Source organism: Periophthalmus magnuspinnatus, chromosome 10, assembly GCF_009829125.3.
Source record: "Periophthalmus magnuspinnatus isolate fPerMag1 chromosome 10, fPerMag1.2.pri, whole genome shotgun sequence".
Taxonomy (NCBI): Eukaryota; Metazoa; Chordata; class Actinopteri; order Gobiiformes; family Gobiidae; genus Periophthalmus; species Periophthalmus magnuspinnatus.
Window position 1 is genome coordinate 4,547,309 of NC_047135.1, and position 20,685 is coordinate 4,567,993.

Sequence of the window (20,685 nt, forward strand, 5' to 3'; positions counted from 1 at the left end):
TAGTGCAGTCCTAGTGGACATGTACATTTTTTTCAAGTGGGTTATGAAACCAAGAAGCTGATGCGCTCTTGTCATTCGGTCAAATAAAGAGCAGTCCCCACCCAACCCCCTGCCCATCAGTGTGCTGGTGAGATATGCTCCTCTAAGTATCTGCTGATCATATGAGCACTGTGCAAAAGCCCGGTGATGTAGAAAACGGGTCCTGAAGCAGACCAGGGAAACCTGCATGACGCGTGCAGATTTAAAATAATGTGGCAGTGGCCTGGATGAGCAATAACAGGAGCAGGACCACAACAGGCAGAGAACAAGTAAACTTAGGTGACATCTGACTTCCTGTGTTGTGGGTCACGGTTCATGCCAGATTATGCAATGAACCAATTGAATTTCAAGACATCTTTAAACAACAACGCCAAGTAAAGTAAGCACCGTCTGAGACCAGTGACTGCTCTGAATTCAATTAAGATTTAAGATTTTTGAAGCCAAGCAGCTCCCACAGCCTAATACAGCAGCAGTGCAGGCCAACAGTCAAGGTGACTGCCGTAAAACAGTGTTGTTTATCAAATGCCAAAATATATCAATATGATATTGGCAAGGCATTTTCAGATTGTCCTCTAAATAATAAGCTTGGGCTAGTGACACGCCAATTGGCCACACACAAACTGAGAAGTATAGTAACTTTGCAGTGAGTGTGAGAAAAGAGGAAAGTGCTGCAGTTCTGGATCATAGCTGGTCATAAATAAGACATTAATACAATTCATTTGAGCATCGGCTCACTCAGAAACACAGCCTGCATACAGAGTGAGACAGGTGAAAGGAGCAGTTGTTGGAAGGCAAAGCGAAAAGAAAATATGGAAACTGGGGACATCAAATCATTACTAGGAAAGCAGTGTCATGATGCTTCTTTAAATCACTGAATGTGTCAAGTGCTAAAGCAAACACAATGAAGTGACTGCTTTTCATTTGTAATTAAAACGAACAGTCATCTTTGTCCAAGTGAACCTGAGAATATCAGGTCAAAATGACTGCTACACAGGGACAGACAACGAGGAAAGTCACAACATATTTTAAATGCTATTACCGCCCGGTCATGTAATTTGAGAAAAGTTGTTCAGAGGCAACACTGTCATCCAATTTATGAAATCCCAGCAGACAATAGCTCTCCAGTGGACCACATCAATCTCCGCAGTTGAAAATAAAGGGCCTACTCCTACTATAATAAAAAACACATTCAATCAGCCACAGAGAGCTTAGCAGTCACATAGGCAATTAACTTTCCCAGAGTGGCTCCTCAGACGTATTTGTGCTCTAGTACATACAGCTCCATTCCTAGTTATTCATTGTAGCATTGTCTGTGACTCACATAAGCTATACATTGACTCTTAACCGCCAACGGTCCATCGCCTTAAATGCCTAAGTCTAACAGCCTCAACTGTGTGTGGAAAACATGGTGAAGATTAAGTAGTGGCTATACTAGGGAAGAGGGAATGGTACAGGCATGTCACAATAACAATTCAAGATTCAATTCAACCCAGAAAATACATCTGTAATCTATAAGGCCACTGATGCCAGGACCATTTGATGCCACTGAAAGCCTAAACATGATTATCCTAGTAAATCCCTTTTCTAAAGCACATCAGATTATATCATACAAAAGACTAAATACAACAGTGAAACCATTTTCTTAAAGAACGCTCGAAATGAACTTTATCTGAATTATTTACCCCTCTACAGTTCACATTTCCTTACAACAAAAAAATGTTAAGTTTAAGACTAAGGCAAATAAAAATACAAAATAAAACATAATGAACCCCTAAAAATCTTTTATCTGTCTGCTGTTGAAGAATAATTTGTTACAGTAATTATCACGACATGCCTAGAGGATCAACAGTGACTTGCAGAACAGTTTGTGCGCATGAAGCAGAGCAGGTGTGCGGGAGCTTGGACAGGGACAGTAATGGCAGTGGTGACACTTACGTTGCCCATGTACTCGGTGAGCAGGTCCTGCAGAGCCTGGCGCACAGAATTACACTCAGCCACGATGCGCTCCCTGCGGTCGTCGCGCGTGCACGAGGAGTCGGCCATCAGCGCTGCTCCACTGATGATGCTCTCGAGACGCTCCTCCAGGGACGGACGGAAGCGTTCCTCGCTGAACGCCAGGGGGTCCACGATGATTTGTTTCTGTGGGAAAAAGCCAGACAGGAAATTACATACAAAGTAGAAAGGCATCATGTTATTATACTGCGCTATCCAAAAACCTGACAGGAACACAAAGGTCTGCTTTGTCAGAAACAGTGAACAGTATTCAGAAGGAACTCGCAGTAACTTTTCAGAAGCAATACGCATCATTTCACTACAAATTTATAAGTCCAATTGGTAAGAAAAGTATAAGTTTAGGGAAGTGCTACTCGTGAACTGGTCAAAAAAAAGTCAAGTGCATTGTTATCACACTGTTTTTCGAAATATATTTATAGCCATGAAATGATTTGGCCATGCAAGTGAAATGAAAGCGTTGATTAGCTGATTACTCAGTCAATGAATATGTAATTTATTTTTGTAAGTGTCTCGGTTTCAACAATACTTCAGGGTTAGAAAGTGCTAAAGTAGCTCAATGTACTTTCTCTTGTATGTGAGAGGTGGAGAGACTTAAATGTACGCATTGACAAGGCACCTGCTGAGAGGGGAAGTAGTTGGCATGCTGTCGAGGCAATGCAGAGGGTTAAGGTACCACTCGGTTTGGTGGCTTCAAGAGAAATCCTACTTCCCCCTTTGACAAAGCACTCCGGGGCATTTATTCCCCCTCTAAATATACAATTCGAATGCGAGAAGTGAGGTTTATTAGGCATGCTGTCGTCTAGCGCGGCCACCTCCACTACCCTTTCTATCTCATCTGACCTCCTCTGCTTGCGTGTTGTATCGCCATGGCAACAAGCACACGATAGACGAAGGGAAACTAAGAGAAAAAAAGAGAGGGAGGCAGAGTGAATTGCGAGGGGGTTGACTCATTTGCTAATTTTGCCGTGCTCTTGAAGCAGCAGATGAGAAAGGAGCTGGTCTGGAAAGGGAAACAAACAGTTAGTGGGAAGGTGTTCATAGTGTCATAAAAAATCTGATTAAGATCTGATCGGCCTGAGCTCTACTACTGTCCACCGTGTTTATTCATAAGGGTGTATGCTCATGTGCAGAGCAGCGGCAGCTACACCTACAATTTAACCGATACAAAGACAGCCATAGCAGTTTTGTAGTTGCAAATTAGATCAAATAAATCAGTTATATGGGCACTAGTGAAGGTAGGCTTTTAGTTTATTATTGTAGAGCTTATAAGACCGGGGTACGCCTGTCACGATAATTAATTTTTACATGAGATATATTGCGGAAGTAACTATAGACGATAAACTGTAATACTGAAATCAAACCCTAAAGCAGAATTATCACCAAAAACTGACTCTAAATGTATAATATTGTTAAAAATATGAACTGTAATCAATAAATAACAGCATGCAAACTTAAGGAGTTAGGCTGTAGAAGATAAAATTATGAACTTCTATGACACATTATAGACACAAACCAACTCTGCACTAGAAGAAACATTTTGGTTTGGTTTCTACACTATGATCGAACACAAACTCACCCCCAAAAATAGCTGTTAAAGTGCGTAATCTAACATACATTACACGATAAGTCCATATAGAATTTATTGTGACAGGTCTAGACTGGAGAAAGCCATAGCGTTTGGTTTGGCCATATTTTTTTTCCTTGTAAATTCATTCACATTCATTCTCAGTCCAGTTATTGTTTATTCAGTGCATAAAAAAATAATACTTTGACCTCCAAATAGCATATCGTAGTGCTTTTGTACAACTCTGATTGTGTTGCAAACTTAGCTCAGCCATTTTAACCCCTGTAACCTAAGGCAAGCCTCATATAAATTGGTATCACTTTAAACACACAGCTTTCAGACTAAACTACTCAAACAGCATAACAAACAGGATGTCTCCAGCTGAAGGTAAAGTCACTTGAGATAGCGCGTAATCATCTTTGCATTCACCGCACGAAGGGGCATTAGTCTGATTAGCTGCACCTTTTATCCAGCTGTTATTGTGATGATGTTGTGTGTCAACATTACAGACTGCTTTACATTTTTATATACGTCATCTTTTAAATTAACCGTACGGTGAAAGGCATGAATATTTAAAGATCAGTTGGAAGTCGTTTCAGCCTGTGTCTAAATGCTCTTTTGTAATGCGTGCCCATCATTCAACTGGAGCTACTGTGACTCAGGGAAACACTCAGCACGTCCCACAGCCCTGCCCTAATTTGTCCACATAACTCACCCGTGATTTACGTCTTGACCCCGCGCCCTCTAATTTTCTTCCCTATTACTCACTCACTGTCCAGACTTCTTTGTGTTAGTTAATATTTAAAATCTGTCACAAGTAAAAGTTCAGGACCAGTGCGGAGAGGTCACCAGGTGCTTTTAACTCATCACCAAACTTACATCAAAGTTGTTGATTGCGATGGCCAGCTCTCCGCCCACCGCCGGCTGGTTGAGGGCGGAGTCCTCGGAGGCGGTGGCCTGGGCGGCGTTGGAGATGCCCGAGACGGCGTGCTGCAGCTGCTTGTAGATGAGGTCACGGTTGGCCTTGTACGCGGCCACGTCGGGGTGCTGGAGACAGGCGCGGGACGCAGTGTACAGCATGGGGATGTTTCTCTGCAGGACGCCGCGAGCAGCCGCCATTTGGTCTTTGTGCTGCACGTCCTTCAGCTCCTAATGGGACAGATCAGACAGTACGTTTACATATACACCTGGGAAAACAGACAACTGGCCTAGCCCAATTTAAAGGTATGCAGCTGAGCCTGTCACGATAACATATTTTGAAATGAGATATATATTGCTGAAGTAAATATAGACAATAAACAATAATGTTGAAACAAATTTATGCCACTGACACAATTACCCTAAAGCGGGATCATACCCAACAAACTAATCTAAATCCACAATATTGCTAAAAACACATGAGCTGCAAATAAATAAAAAACAGAATGAAACTTGTTAGCATTTACTTTGAATCTGTAATGAGTCATAGGAGGTATTTATTCAATCTTTTATGGCTTAAATCTTATCATATATCGAAAAAATAACCTTAATTTTCTAGTAATGCAAAGGAAAAGTGCACACGATAAATACTGACCCCAAACTATACTGTTCCATCTTTCATATATTGACCGATAAGTCGATATAGTAATTATTGTGACAGGCCTAATGTTTACGCTTTGCCTGGAATGTTTCACAGTATGACAATAATCTCAGGTGACGCCAATAGGCCAAGTGACAGGTCAGCTCTATGGAAAGGTGGGCCAGCTTATAGTAAGAATGCATGTTTTTCAAAGTATCTTTGAGCAACAAAAACACCCATAACTAACTAAGTGCAAGATGGATTGAAGCACAATATACTGAATAAAACAAACTACTTTATACCACTGATATAAAGCAGAATAATCTCAGTAAACCAGTTTTAAAATATCATTCACACACAGCACAAAAGCCATGAGTTGTAACAAATAAATAACAGAAATGAAGCAATAATTAACCAGAAAACCCTCGACAGCTCAAATGCATCTTAAATTACAACAAAAATAACAAAAATCTACCCATTATTGCAAAGAAAACGTCCACGATAAATATTGAGCCCAAATTTTTACTGCTCCACCTCATGTACTGAACGATAAAGTGATATAGTAATCGGAACAAGTCTAGATGTTTACCATATTACTGAAAATTCAAGGCAGCTACAACTCCATGTAGACGAGCAGGTGGCGTACCCTCCACCAGTAGAGTTACATAGTGCATCTTTAAAGAGAATTCTCAAAACGCAAGTAAACCGAGGAACTGAATGCCTCATAGCCCCCCCCCCGGTTCACACCCATTTGTCTCTTTGACCTGCATCTAGACTGGTAAAGTGCTCTGATCAGTTTAAGGGGCAAAGATGGATTAAATTTGGTTGTTTAGTTCACTGGGAGTTCTCTGTGCTCAGTGAGAGAAAGAGAGGAGCAACAAGGTGAACGGGGGGTGAACAGATCGTGTTGTACTTACAGGGCTGCTAATGTACTTAGATTCGAAATGAGTCTGTCACGGCCTTATGAAGACTGGAAGTGTGGCAGAGTTTGTTTTAGATGACCCAGATTTATTCCTGTCCCCTGCGGTAACACAGCACACTCATAATCAGCCCATTATAATGTGCCTTAGCAATTTAATGTGAGGGGATTCAGATGTGATCGCAGTTAATTTATAAAAAGAGAAAAGGGGTGATAGCGGTGCATTTATTAAACTGAACAAAAACAGCCCGCAAAATAAGGAAATCCAAACTGGTGATTTTCTTGAAAATTAATTATCGGTGTTCATCTGGTTTAATCAAACTAGAACAATAAGGAAATTACAAGTAGATCCCACACAAAATCATCTACGATCACTGGCAAATTAGCACTTAGAAAAGGGACACATTAAAACGAAAGCCTGCAATGAATAAAGATTGTGTTAAATTGGCGGCTACCTTAATCGTTCATGTTTCTGTGGTGGACATCGAGTTAATGCATGCCTATGATGACGCATATTAAACCATTAGCCGTTTCATTATGTAATCTAACAAATATATTCTGTAATAAAGCATCCCAGTCCATTTCCCTGTGGTGTCTGTTGTGGTGACGTTTCAGGTTCGCCTTCACCATGAGGCACTTGAAGATGACCTTGCAGCTAGTCCCCACATTACCTGCTGTCTCTTGGCAGCCATTGCGTTCAGCTTGTCCACCTCTGGCTTCAAAGCCTTGTATTGGATCCCAAGGTCCTGCTCAGTTCCTGCATTACGCACTTTAACCAGACCCTCCTCCACCTGTGGACAAACGGGGGAAATGCTCAGCTGCAAATGAACTAAAAACAAAAAATAAAAGAAAAAGAAAAAAAAAAAAAAAAAAAATCAAAATAAGTGAAACAATATTCTTAAAAATGCGTGCCCTACCAGTTTGAGTTGCAGAAGCAGCCTGTAGACGTCAGCCATGTCGGCCAGCACCAGCAGGTGTGTGACAGCGGACAGAAGGGCCCTGGCAGCTCGGACCATGTTCCCCCTCTTAACAGAAGAGCAAGGGTCCTCCGCAAACTCACCAGATGCACTCCTCATAGATTCTCCTAGAAATAAGAACACCACAATAACTCAACAATGTCCAAATTTGTTTTATACTCACTTCCTCCACTACAGTTCGAAGCAATACATAATGGGTGACAGTAGCTCAGGAGGTAGAGTTCCAGATACACTGATCTGAAGGTTAGCAGTTAAATTCCCCCTCTCAACGTAAACATCATTGGTAGAGCATTCAGATCCACTGACGCACAGGTTGGCGGTGCATTTCCAGCTCTCACAGATGAATGCATGAGACAAAATCCACCTTAACCCCAGTGACTGTGTACACTGGTGTATCAATGTGTGTGTGAATGAGTGAGTGGTTTCTTGTAAATCACTTTGAGCGCCTTCAAGGAAGAAAAGCGCTGTATAAAAATGCGACTATTTATCATCTACAGTGTGGTGACAAGGATCTAGATGTCCTTTAGTCCTTACTTTGTTTATGGGATTATGTTATTTTAGTTCTAGCAGAGTGCCACTTTTGACAAACTAATGAAAACAAAAAAAAGAAACTACTACTTTAATCAAACTTGGACCTTATGAAATTTACAGGAAACTTTTAGCATATTGTCATGATAACAAATTGTGAAGTGTGATCTATTGCTAAAGAAAATAGACAATAAATGATAATACTGAAACTAATTTATGCCAATGACACAAGAACCTAACAGCAAAATTATCCCCAAAAACTATTTAAAATGTATGAAAAGGTTAAAAATGGCAACAACGGCAATAAACGCACAGCAAAATGAAACACTTTGGTAGTTAGTTTCCATCTATAATGAGTCATAGAAGTGATTTATTCAACCCTCCATGTCTCAAATTTCACCGTAGAACAGAATAAATAAAAAGTTCCCAACTAGTACTAGGAAAAAGTCCCCATGATAAATATTGACCCCCAAACATTATTGCCCCATCTAACATATACTGAACCATAAGTCGATATTATTAATGAATTATCGTGACAGGTCATTTGGATAATCCATTGAATCAAATATAGAGATTAACGTTTGTCGATAACACACCACAGGAATTTTTGAAGGTGTCCATTTCTCAAACAACCAACAGCAATGAGACCACATTTTGTTGTTTATCCAGCCTTTAGAGTCCAGTGACTGTCAACACAGACCAACTGAAGAATCGCGCCTCCGCCACAGGACGATCAGTCACCATTTCTAGGTCTGTTGTGGTCACCGCTGCTGGGATGATTGTGTTCACGTAAACCATTTTGCGACCATGATGCCCTGTCCATCTTCATACACGGCCCATGACACAGACAAATGACGGCCTTCAGATTAGTCCAGGTAGGAGCATCAAACACCGCAGTGGACTCACGAGATCACCACCACAGTAAATCTGTAAATGGCTGACTTCAGGGGAAACGCGGCCAAATTTAACCTCAAATTTAAAACTGCATTAAATATCTTTGCAACACCGACTCCCTGCCAGCATATGGATCACTTCTCCTCGTGTTATTTGTGTACTCGAGCTAAAGTTTAAATAAATTGTTTAGTCTTCTGTGAACTACTGATGTACAGGGTGTCCATAAAGTCTCTTTATTATTTTAAAATGTAATTATAAAAGCAACTGATGAGATACATTCCTTAGATTTGTATTCAGTGCTTATAAAAGTTTTTAATCACATTGCATTTTTCATGAGTTCTTCCATTCAACGTGTTCAGATCGTTTGATTGGAAAGGATGGACCAATTCTGTGGCTACGTTCAACAGATATCTCACCTATGGATTTCCTTCCATGTTAAAAGATATCGTGCATCAACAAAGATACAGGACATTACTGAACTAAATCAAAAGAAAACAGATACATTTGCAACCACTGATGAGGCTTTGCTACAGCAAACATGACAAGAAATCCAGTCCTGTCTTGATGTGCTTCATGTGACTAATGGTGCCCATATAGAGGTGAATAAAAAAGAGATAAAACACTTTGGAAACCAGTGAGTATAATAGAACAAGTGATTAAAAAAAATTTAATTGACAAGATATCTTAATAATAAAAGACTTTATGGACACCCTGTATATCAAGTTTACTCAGATCCATTTCACTTTGGATAGATTTGCTATAAAAATGTGTTCAGCCAAGTTACACTATTAGTTTAAGAAGCACTTGTACTTGGATTAGAAGTGTATTACAAAACGATAGAAGAGAGCAAATATTAAAAAGGGCATAATGAATATTCTAAGACTGTTCCTGTCTGAGGGGATGCTGTCATTTATTTAAGGGAGGAGGGTAATGTCAGGGATGGGACAGTAAAATAGCAGCTCCGCACTGGGGCCAATCTGACAACGTGAGAACCGCTGACACAGGGAGCTTTTGTGTTATTAAAAATTTGAGTCACCGAACACCCCTGGCCTGCCCCTAGTGTCCCCTCCAGGTAATAACACTTTATGTCTTTGCTGAGGCCTGTCACGATAATCGCAATATAGATTTAACATTCAATATATGAAAGCTGGAACTATGTATTTTGGGCCTCAATATTTATCGTGAGTACTTTATCTTTGAGAGGTGGGGAGATTTGGGGTGTTTTAAAATGGTTTACTGTTATTATCTTGCATTATTTAAATCTTAATTTGCATCATAAAGTAGTTTCAATATTATCGTTTATCATAATATTTCTCTGTAGTGATATATCGTGCTTCAAAATGTATTATCGAGAGGATTAAATGTGAATTTATATGTTTGTGTCAATAGATTTGAGAAAAAAAAAAAACAGCACAAATTGAGTGAGCATGGGTCCATTTTGTTTGAACTGTGATGCGGGAGTCTGTCAAATCGACCAAAAAGTGCTTTGAGTGTGAAGCAGAGGTGCCTGTGGCTTTTTGTGGTGCCGCATCAGCAGCAACTGTCATCATAAAATATTGTATGTAATGAAATACACAGCTCCTCGCAAGAACGCCTCGTGTACGGACTGCATCTGATAGTTTTTCATTACCAAACTACATTAGAGAAGTACTCTTGTCAAATGTCAGAAAATAAAATTAAAATGTTAATCATAATTTTCCAAAATGGTGAGTCTAATTGGATGATGTAGCCATTTTACGACTCTCAAGACGGTAAAGTTGGACTGAAATGAAAAAAGATGTTCTAGCTAAATGGTTTATGCTATCTGACAAAGCAAATCAAAAACCTTTTTAGTGGATGAGTAATGGCTTGCTGGTTAAAGCAGTGCAAATATTACACTTTACAGAACATAACAGGATAACAATTACACAAATCAATCTCCAAAACAAAGATCTAACGCCGATTCCCTCGCCAACAGCGCACTGAAGCGGTTTGTGCAAATGATCGACAGCACACACAACACAAAAACACAACGCGCCATCTCCCCCCTCCCACGGACAAAATCAATAAGGCCATTTTCAGGGGGCAGATAGCGATCAGCGCGCCTTTAATAAACTCTCATCCATCTAAGGCTTACCTGTGGCCCACCAAGAGAACGCAGAAATGATTAAAATGTATATCACACAATGAGGCGGGCGGGCTGGCGGGCGGCAGGACAAGAGAGACATAGACAGGAGGAAGGGCAGCCGCGAGAGCAAGGACAAGAGCGTGCTGAAGTGGCCAAAGAGTGCGCACTCGCGATTAGAAAAACAGTGAAAAACAGGTATCGCTAAAGGGATAAAGGATTTGTTTTTATTACAATCAAACAGTGAGTGGTATCGCTGTGATCAGTACTCTCTTTAAAAACAGCTGATGAGCCACAGTTGGGTGGAAGTGTGCTCTCCGTGCAGGGGGTGGGGTGTGTGCCTTCTCAATAGCTGTATTATAAGTCCAGGCACGCGCCACTGAGCAGCTTGGCATTGCTGACAGCCAGGCATAGGCACCAGCTAACAACGCAGTGAATTCCAGCCCAGTGGAAGCTTTAGCACAACTACAGTGGAGTCCCCAGACCCGGAGCTCTGTGCGGGCTATCTGCTGACATGTCATCCAGCTCCACTACATGCACATCGAACAGCACGGGCACCAGGGGGAGCAGTGCGCTGACACCGGCGATAACAGCCATCCTGCCGTCACAAGTCCCCAGTCTCTGTGGTCCTCCAGTGTGTCAGACCAGCCACAGATATCAGGTGAAGCACAAAGGGATAAATGAAACTTGTTACATGATGAAACCTGCCACTGCAAGACAAATGGTAATTCCACTGGCAGCTGATTTGACCCAGGAATCCCGACTCTTGAGGGAGGCATGAAATTGAATTGGAAATTGAGTATGTATGGTTTGATTCCCCCAAGACACGAGGGTATTTAAATATATCTGAACCGTCTGTGACATCTGAACGGCTTTCGCATCAATCACACACTAGCTGCAAACAAATGGAAGTAATTTAGTTATCTCTGTTGAATAAAAGCATCGTTTGTATGTTTTGCACACCACTACCAATCTTCCCTGGAACAACACAGAGAGTCACGCAATGTTTCTTTTTGGATTCCCGTCTAGTCTGTCTTTTTCGTACTGCATAGAACAAACAATACAATTACATTTTGGTAAATTAACAACTGAAAACAACATGATTTTGTCTCAGCTTGAACCATAATGATTATTTTGACTACTTTAATGAAGATGAAAAACAATATTGTCTAAACTGATGTAATAAGATGACTAAATCAGCTCCACATCTATTCCAGAGAAAACAGATTCACAAAAATGGGAGCCGTACAGGAAGCGTGGTCTGAAATGCTTCGCTGGGCATGTTCCGACAAAGAAGAAATTTGATCACACTACCAAGGAACCATGCCATTTAAAACAACAAACAAGTTTCCCTGAACGCATCAATAACCAAAAACCGGTCCAAAGCAGCAGCATTTGAAAAGGGAACATGTTTGACCTTATTCAAACAGCGACGAGTGTTAACAGCTCAGTGGCACGCCAAAACCGAGCGGGACTGAAACATGCAAAAATACACAGCACCTCTGCCTGCCTTGTTTGGGAAAAATGAAATCAGATCAACTGTTACCTCATTAATTTGTTTAAAAACTAATTAGTAAAGTCGTGTTGTGAATGGGGTTGCAGTTTGCTGTTGAAGGTGATACTATTATTATTCTGTGTAAATATCTCATTATTTTGAGGGCATGCATCCTTTTATTTAGTGATGCACCAATTAGGCCTGGCACAATAATTACTATATCAACTTATTGTTTGATATATGAAGCGTGAACTATGTATTTTTGAGATCAATATTCATCATGTGGACTTTTTCTTTGCACTACTAGGAAATGTTTGGTTATTTTGGGGCTATACCATAAGATTTAAGCCGTAAAAGGTTGAATCAATAACTCAATGACTCATTAGATGCAAACTAAACTGTTTCATTCTGCAGTTTATTTATTATAGCTCACGTTTTTTAAACAATATTGTAGAATGTTTTTTGTTTGTTTAAATCTGCTCTTGGATTATTGTCAGTGGCATAAATTAGTTCCAACTTTTTTGTTTATTTACTTCAGCAATACATCAAACTTTAAAATTTGTTATCGTAACAGACCTAGCACTACTCCAGCTTTTTCAGTTCAAATATGATACCAATACTTTAGTCTTGAGTATCTGCGGATACCCGATATGAACCGATACCAGTGTAGAGACAAAAAATAACTTAAAACACTTGTTTCACAAGAGATCCAACTGTGCTAACTGTTATTTCTCCTTCAGTTTATCCTTCACACTGAACAGCTTTGTATGAATAAAAATTGAAACATGAAACTTAAGCAAAAATCTGCCTGTAAATAGTTTTATTACATCCAGTTAAAGGCCCAACCAGGATATCGGCTTAACTGATACTATGGAATGGATACCTGATCCAGCTAGTTTTCCAGTCTCAGTGCTGAAATTCGTTACCAGTATCGGTGCATAGCTACTTTTACTACAATCAGCTCTTAATAACAGCTGCCATGGCAAGTGAATATCTCCACTTTGAAATCAATTAGGTTTCATCTTATTTCTCTGTGAATGAATACAGAAAAATGTAATGTAGATCTCTGCAGCTGTCGTTAATGTTGAATATAAGATTCTAAAGCAGTAGCTTTGTTTTGTACTTCAGACAATGAGTCAGTCAGTAGAAATAAGCAGTCACACTGAGAACACAGACAGTGGACAGATTTGGACACTATTTAGATTCTTTACTCTTTCACTAAAAAGAATCAATGCACTTCAGGGTCGAGGCATGCTTAAATTGGATCCCAACAGAAAGCCAGACACCAGCAGCCTAATTCATCAAATGAATGTGAAACGTCTACCCAGAGCTAAAATGAATCTATTACTGGGCTGCCCAAACATCCAATACCAAACAAATCTGTCATTCACAAAGTGAATTTTTATTTTAAGGCTGTCCTCAGAGGCAGATGATATGTACATAGCTTATAAGTTATGTATGATTTCTCCTATCATAAGAGACGCTCAGTATAGTCTGGCAAGCACAGACACTGCTCCAATAAGTGCGTTTTCAATATACCTTGCTTGCGGACATCTTCCACAGCAGCAGTGAGCTCATCTTTGAGAAACTGGCTCTCCTTCGCAATCTTCTCTCCTTTCTCCAAAAAGTTCTGGGTGGCGGTTTCCACGGAAGCAGCCAGAACATGGGCCTTTTTGGAGCGCCCCTTCTTCTTGTTGGATGGGCCTTTGTTGCTGGAGTTAACCAACGTAGTGACCTAAAGCCCAGATACAAATACATAGTTTAACAAGATTAGACAAAAAAGTGCATACAGAGACTTAGCGGTTCACCGTCTGGTCAAACGTTTATTCAATTTTATCTTCAAAGTCAACAGCAAGTGAGAAATTTCTGTCAACATTGAGAGTCTACATAATTTCAGAATGTAGTTGTAAAACCATATTTAACATAAAACTGATATGCTTTCTTATCACACAATGTTATACAGATTTGTTTCACCTGAGTGACTAAAGGCTCCAGCAGCCTCTCCACAGCAAGAGTGCGGATTTCCAAGCTCTTTGGATCCCACTTGAAGTTGATGTTTGCTGTGTTGATGGTTGACATTGTGGCTGTTACAACCCTGGAAAAAACAGAGTAAAAATCTGAGTTACTCTCCCAATTTTACCTATAGCCTAAAGACACATCATGTAAGTGAATCTGTCCTGTCGACAAACGCTGCCCAGCAAACTCAGTACCCACAGGCAAAATCCACCCAAGCTCAATACCTCTGTGAACATACTGAGACTTCAGCCCTGAAGCTTGTCAATATTAATATAATCCAAATAAAACTGAAAAAGACACATTTCCAATATGTGCTTCTGTTACTGCATCTGTGGATTGCATTTTTCAGGAGAGTATCGGTCAATTAACTACTGCAGTTCAAAAATCGTTTCCTGCTTCGAAAAAAACAAGATTCGCCTACAGCGTGTGTGGTTGTGATGCTGTTTTTCTGTTATTATAATTTTGAGTAACATGCAGGCATACACTGTGTTAGAGTTCAGGCATAACGACCAGAGGCAGAGCCCTTCTGGCCTGTCCTCACAGAATAATGGTGCGTGGCAGAGCACAGTTATACACTGGCCTACTTTCGATTTCTCTTTTCACACTGAGACTGCAACTCCATTGATTACCTATCAAACACAGAGGGGCAGGGATAATCAGCAGGCCCCTAGGGCTTCACTGCTTCAGAAGCAAAGTTAGAATTTGGTGAACAATACATTGGTTTGAGTTTAGCTTGTTATGCAGTACAGTGAAGGAAAAAATGGAGGATACAGACTGAGGGCTGAGTGATAATGACAACTTGAATACTACTGCAGACTTTTGGTTAAATGTTTACTGCATATCAGCTCTGAAATGCATAGGCACATTCATAGGGAACTATTTTTAACAGAAGTAGATAGTAAAAATAAAATTGATTTGAGAATACCTGCTGGATATAAACCCAAACTGACCTGCAACCCCTGACCAGCTGACTGCTCTTCACATTTCCATAACCATACTGACTGGATGTCTGTGTAATCCCTCAGTCGTCCAGGTCTAATCCATGGTAAAAGCCAAAATTAAATCTGTCAATTTGTACAGCTTTTTATCCAGTTGACAGATTACATTTTGGCTTTTACTACAAACTGACTAAAGATTACAATGACATGTTGATTTGACAAAGTTAATTTTAACCAAAGGAAGCTTCCTTGATGATGGACTACACTATATAAATTCATCCTAATGTGCAACAAGTGTCAAGCTATAACAAAATCGCTGTAATATAATTCAACAATCAAAGTATAACATTGATTGACAGAAGAGCAGGTCACGTGACGTCGCTCAGCGTGTTAAGGGCGGGTCCACACCTGAGAGGTACAGGCTAACATAGAGCTAGCTTCACTCCGACTGTGAATTTATACATTATATACCCACAGTTATGTACAAAACACGCCAATACTGTACACAACCACTGGAAACTTGGCATACGTTGAAGAAATATCGTATATCTTTGCTTAAATGAGTCCTGAAGTGTCGCAGAGTACAGTAAAGTCGCGCACAGTAGAGTGGGAGGCTAAGGCTAATGCTAACCGACATAACACTGCTCCAACGGCTAAAGATAAGCCTTTTACAAACCGCTCCAAAGATCTACGCAGACTGCAAACTTTCCTACGATCACAGAGTAGATTAAACAACAGAACCAGACTTAACTCACCCCCAAAACAACTGAGCAAAAGTTGAGTTTAAAAGTTCAAAATGGAGGAGTGGAACTATGGAATTCCTCAAAAGTTTTCAGACCTTTTGTGTTTCTCCGCTACTTCCGGTTTTCCTTTCCCCCGGGTCGATCCTCACAAAACAGATAAAAACAACTCTTTGCGGTGTTTTATCAGAGACAACAGGCCTGGATTGTTTCTGAATTACCTCAGAAGTTTCGGTGAAGTCCTGTTTCGATGTCGCAGTCTCTTTCCCAACAATGGATGACACGCAGGAGAGGAGGGAGGAGGGGCGGGCGGACTTCCTGGCTGTAGCCGCCTCAGGACGCACCAGGGCCGGGAAAGCGGGAGGAGCGCGGCGCGGGAGGTGAGCAGGGCGGGGCTCTCTCTGTGGACGCTCCTTATATGGGCTAATGGTAGATTCCTTCGAAGTTGGGTCAGGGCAGCTGTAAGGCTAAGTTTAACTGTATAAAAACACTAATGTTACAGTAGAGAACCAAAGAGGAATCCAACAGTGTGTGTGTGTGCTGGGTGAAATAGGTCATAAATGAGCTGCAGGCTTCATACACTGCAAAACTAGTTCTGTGTTTACTTTCTGCTGACCTAGTTTCTATTCCCCAAAAGTTACTAATAAACAAAGTAAAGTAAGTGTATTTTTTATTATGGTTTTTTTTTTATAATTTTTGCACAATTGTCCCATTTTCCTGTTATTGAATCACAAGAGTAACCCGAGGACTGTAGGCTAAGATTAGAAAGAGGCAGGTGCAGTTTTGTTAATGGCGTTACGGGACAACACTGTAGGATAAGGTCTAAGATGTTTTGCCTATAGGGGAATGCACGGGTCATTTGATAGCCTAGCTCAAGGGTGTCAAACCCATTTTCACCGAGGGCCACATCAGCAAAATGTTTCACCTCAAAGGGTCAGATGTAATGTAAAATAAACTACTTTTTTAACTTGTTAATTAACTGTTTCTTTCTTTATTACTTATTCAGGTTACAAATATTCCACATGCATGTCCATAAATGTAAAAAATATGGCTGTATAACTGCGCATCTCCCGATAAGATGACATTTTAAGCAGTCATACCTTTTAATCTAACTTGTCGGCCACATAAAATGACACAGTTGGCCCCATTTAGCCCACGAGCCTTGAGTTTGACACTTGTTGCAGGCTTTAATATGATTTCCAAACCAAATCATATTTTAAAGGGGCCACTTTACGCTATTTTCTGATGTTATAATGTTGTTTCCTCATCACAAACAGACCTGGATTTGCGTTTTGTTTCATTCACACAAGATTAACACACAAATCCTGCATATTTAGGCTGAGTTCTTCTCTCAAACTGAAAACACTGTTCCACCTTGTGATGTCACGCAGTACAGGAAATACTCCACTGTGTTTTTAAACTCCATACACCTTCACTAGAATCATTTGGATAATCTCAGCGCTGGAATAGCCAATCTCTACTAAACAAAACGTAACAACATTATGACAGGTCTTAAAGCTGACAAGAGTCTGTTTTGAGTAATATAGGACTTTTAAAGCTCGTATATTACACAAAACTGACTCTTGTGAGCTTTAAGCCATGTTCTGCTGTAGTGCTCCCTCAAAAACATACCCAAAGTTGTGTTTTGACTCATTCACACATGTTTGAATAACACTTTATTATTATCTGTCTACATTTCCAAAGCTTAAAATGCTCTGTTCCACCTTGTGATGTCATGTACTGGTAATTTACAAGCTATTTTTCACCTTTAGTTCAGTAAAGATTGTCAATTCCAGCTTTTATATCATCCAAAATGGTTCTAGTGAAGGTGTATGGAGTTTAAAAACACAGTGGCGCACGTATAAGCCTTAAATAGGAAACAATAAGTGATGGGATTTATTGGCACAATGTTACGGTGTCAATAGCCCACTGCAGTCGGTTAAGGGCATACATAATTATAATTGCGCTGCCACATATCGTGCTTTTCCTAACCGTACGCTCTCATTCCAGTGTAATCGTGTGTCTTTGTTCAGTTAGCATTGTGTTGTGTTTAGGTCTGCGGTTGTGAATTCAGTTTGGACTGGATGACACTCCACTATTGTAAATATTTTATGAACTCTTGAATGGGTTTTATGTTGAGAGCCACTTTATCAATTTGCTCCAAAAAGCCGTTTTAGAGATTATGTCAACCCTCTATTGTTAACCCGGCTATGAAACCCGTACCTACTACTGCATTCGGATCACACCAATGACCTGTCTTACATTATAAAGGGCTTTTTGCTAAATTAATTCAAGCTTTGTCCCGACGCAGCATCAGATGTAAAGAGAGAGTACCACTTTGTTGTATTGTATTATTGTGGTGGGCCATAATAATTCATAGCCGCTCTGACATTTCAAATAATGCTTTTGTTCAGATTTTCCGACAGGGTTTTGTAGATGTCACGTATCTACAATCTCAAGGTCGAGGAACATTATGTAAGCGGTGGTGTTTGGGTGCGTGGCATTGTACCGAGATGGGTGCTGTTATTTTGCCTTGTCGCAGCTGTGTGACTGATAACTCCCAGACACTTGATAAACACATTCAAGAGGAGAGTATTTTAGTGTTGGGCATAATGAAGTGTGAAAACCATAAATAGATTATATCTGGAGAGCCAGGTGCCACAGTGACAACACCAGCTCTGGCTGCAACAGTGTTGAGTCTGAGTCCAGAAAGCAGAAAAATATGTGCTCACTTGATGATTAATTTATTACATCAACGTTCTCTTTACAAGACAAGGCAAGTTTATTTGTATAGCACAATTTGTACACAAGGTAATTTAAAGTGGTTTACGGAATAAGAAAGACATTAAAATCACAATACAACAAATTGAAACATAAATAATCACAAATAATCATCATAAGATTAACATTAAAGGAGAAAAGTGCAGAATAAAAACCTTTCAGTCATATGCACAGATAAAAAGAACCGTTTTGACCCTGGATTTAAACATTGTCAAAGTAGAGGCTTGTCTCTTAGTCCCAGTTCAGTCCCGGTTAAGTCGAGGTTTAGTTGTACTTCAGTCCTGGTTTAGTCCCGGTTTAGTCTTGGTTCAGTTGTGGTTTAGTCCTGGATTTGTCCTGGTTTAGCCCTGGTTTAGTCCTGCTTTAGTCCTGCTATAGTCCATTTTTACTCCTGGTTTAGACCCTGGTTTAGTCCAGGTTTAGTCCTGGTTTAGTCCTGGTTTAGTCCTGGTTTAGACCTGGTTTAGACCTGGTTTAGTCCTGCTTTAGTCCTGCTATAGTCCCTTTTTAGTCCTGGTTTAGACCCTGGTTTAGTCCAGGTTTAGTCCTGGTTTAGTCCTGGTTTAGACCTGGTTTAGTCCTGGTTTAGTCCTGGTTTAGTCCTGGTTTAGTCCTCCTCATGTGAGATGGTTCATGTGGCTCATGTGGGAGATGTTCTTTGGTGCTGGCTCATAGAGAGACTTGTTCACACAGAGCTGCTTTAAAGTCTATTCTCTGAGCCACAGGAGCCAAAGACCTGAGCACAGGACACATGTGTGAAGTACTTCCTGGTTCTAGTCCTGACCCGAGCAGCAGTGTTCTGGATGTCCTGTTCTGTCTTAAGGCTCGTTTGGAGAGTCCAGTGAGCAGGACGTTACAGTCGTCTAACCTACTGGAGACAAATGCAGGGTAAATCTCTCCAAGTCTGGTTTTGACAGTATAACTTAGATTTTTGCAATGTTCTTAGATGGTAAAAAGCTTTTATAACACTTGCTTACAACACTCATGGTTTGCATCAACTCAGAGAAACTAAAAAATATAAAAAAAAAACTTTGACTAACACATCACAGAAGCAGTGGGAGAAACTGGGGGAAGCTCATATGAATTCATTAATTACTTTGGATTTATATAACAACTTTGATGACACCCAAAGTCATTTTTCACTTTCTTTCATTACTTATTCACTCCATACTCAGCGGTGGTAAGATACTAATGTAGCCACAGCTGCCCTGGGACAGAGTGACAGAAGCGAGGCTGTCAATCTGCGCCATCGGCCCCTTCCGACCACCACCAACACTGACACACTACTTTCATACTAGGCAATGTGGGTGAAGTGTCTTGCCTAAGGACACAACAACAGTTTTTGCCACTAGCGCCCCCTGTGGTACTTGATATTCCCAGTGGTCTCACATCCACGTCCTGACCAGGCCCAGTCCTGCTTAACTTTTTCTACATCTTTTTGTTTGTGTTGTTTTAAAGTCAGTGGAGCCAAGATTCTAATTAGCAAAATGTTGACCTATTAAAAAAACTTACCTGAAATTTAAAAATAGACCATTAGGCTGTTGTGTGCTGTGTATGTGGGTGTATTGTTGTGTGTATGTGTGTGTCTGTATTGCTGTGTGTGTATTGTAGTGTATGCATATATTGTTGTGTGTGCACATTGTTATGTGTGTATTGTTGCGTGTGTGTGTACATATGTGTGTTTATCGTTATATGTATATGTGTGTGGTTGTGTTTGTATGTGCGTGTATTGCTGTGTGTATGTGTGTATCATTGTTTGTGTATACATGAGTATTGTTGTGTGTGTATGTATACATGTGTGTGTATTGCTGTGTGTCTAAGTGTGTATATTGTATATGTATGTGTGTGTATTGTTGTTTGTGTGCATGTATGTATGTATGTATGTGTATGTATCTGTGTATTGTTGTGTGTGTGTATGTATGTATGTATGTGTGTGCATGTATGGATGTGTGTGTATTGTTGTATGTGTGTGTATTGCTGTGTGTCTAAGTGTGTGTATTGTTATTTGTATATGTATGTGTGTGTATTGTTGTGTGTATGTATGTATGTATGTATGTATGTATGTGTGTGTATTGTTGTGTGTGTATGTATGTATTGGGGTGTGTGTGTGTGTGTGTGT

General features: G+C 40.2%; 1 protein-coding gene across 3 annotated transcripts in view; it reads right to left on the reverse strand.

Moving 5' to 3' along the window:
* The window catches only part of ctnna1 (catenin (cadherin-associated protein), alpha 1), a 71,038-nt gene extending 54,867 nt beyond the window's left edge, over positions 1-16,171 (reverse strand). Inside the window, exons 1-7 of one of the 3 annotated variants that reach the window (XM_033974459.2) lie at positions 16,007-16,171; positions 14,066-14,186; positions 13,631-13,826; positions 7,011-7,177; positions 6,765-6,884; positions 4,496-4,765; positions 1,975-2,178 (exon numbers count right to left, since the gene is read on the reverse strand). In XM_033974459.2, the coding sequence (XP_033830350.1) occupies positions 1,975-2,178; positions 4,496-4,765; positions 6,765-6,884; positions 7,011-7,177; positions 13,631-13,826; positions 14,066-14,170 (1,062 nt within the window). In that variant the 5' untranslated portion in view covers positions 14,171-14,186; positions 16,007-16,171. Of the gene's footprint in view, positions 1-1,974; positions 2,179-4,495; positions 4,766-6,764; positions 6,885-7,010; positions 7,178-13,630; positions 13,827-14,065; positions 14,187-15,800 lie in introns of all 3 variants that reach the window. The other 2 variants (XM_055224995.1, XM_055224994.1) reach the window with 2 other exon arrangements.
* Positions 16,172-20,685: the final 4,514 nt, after the last annotated feature.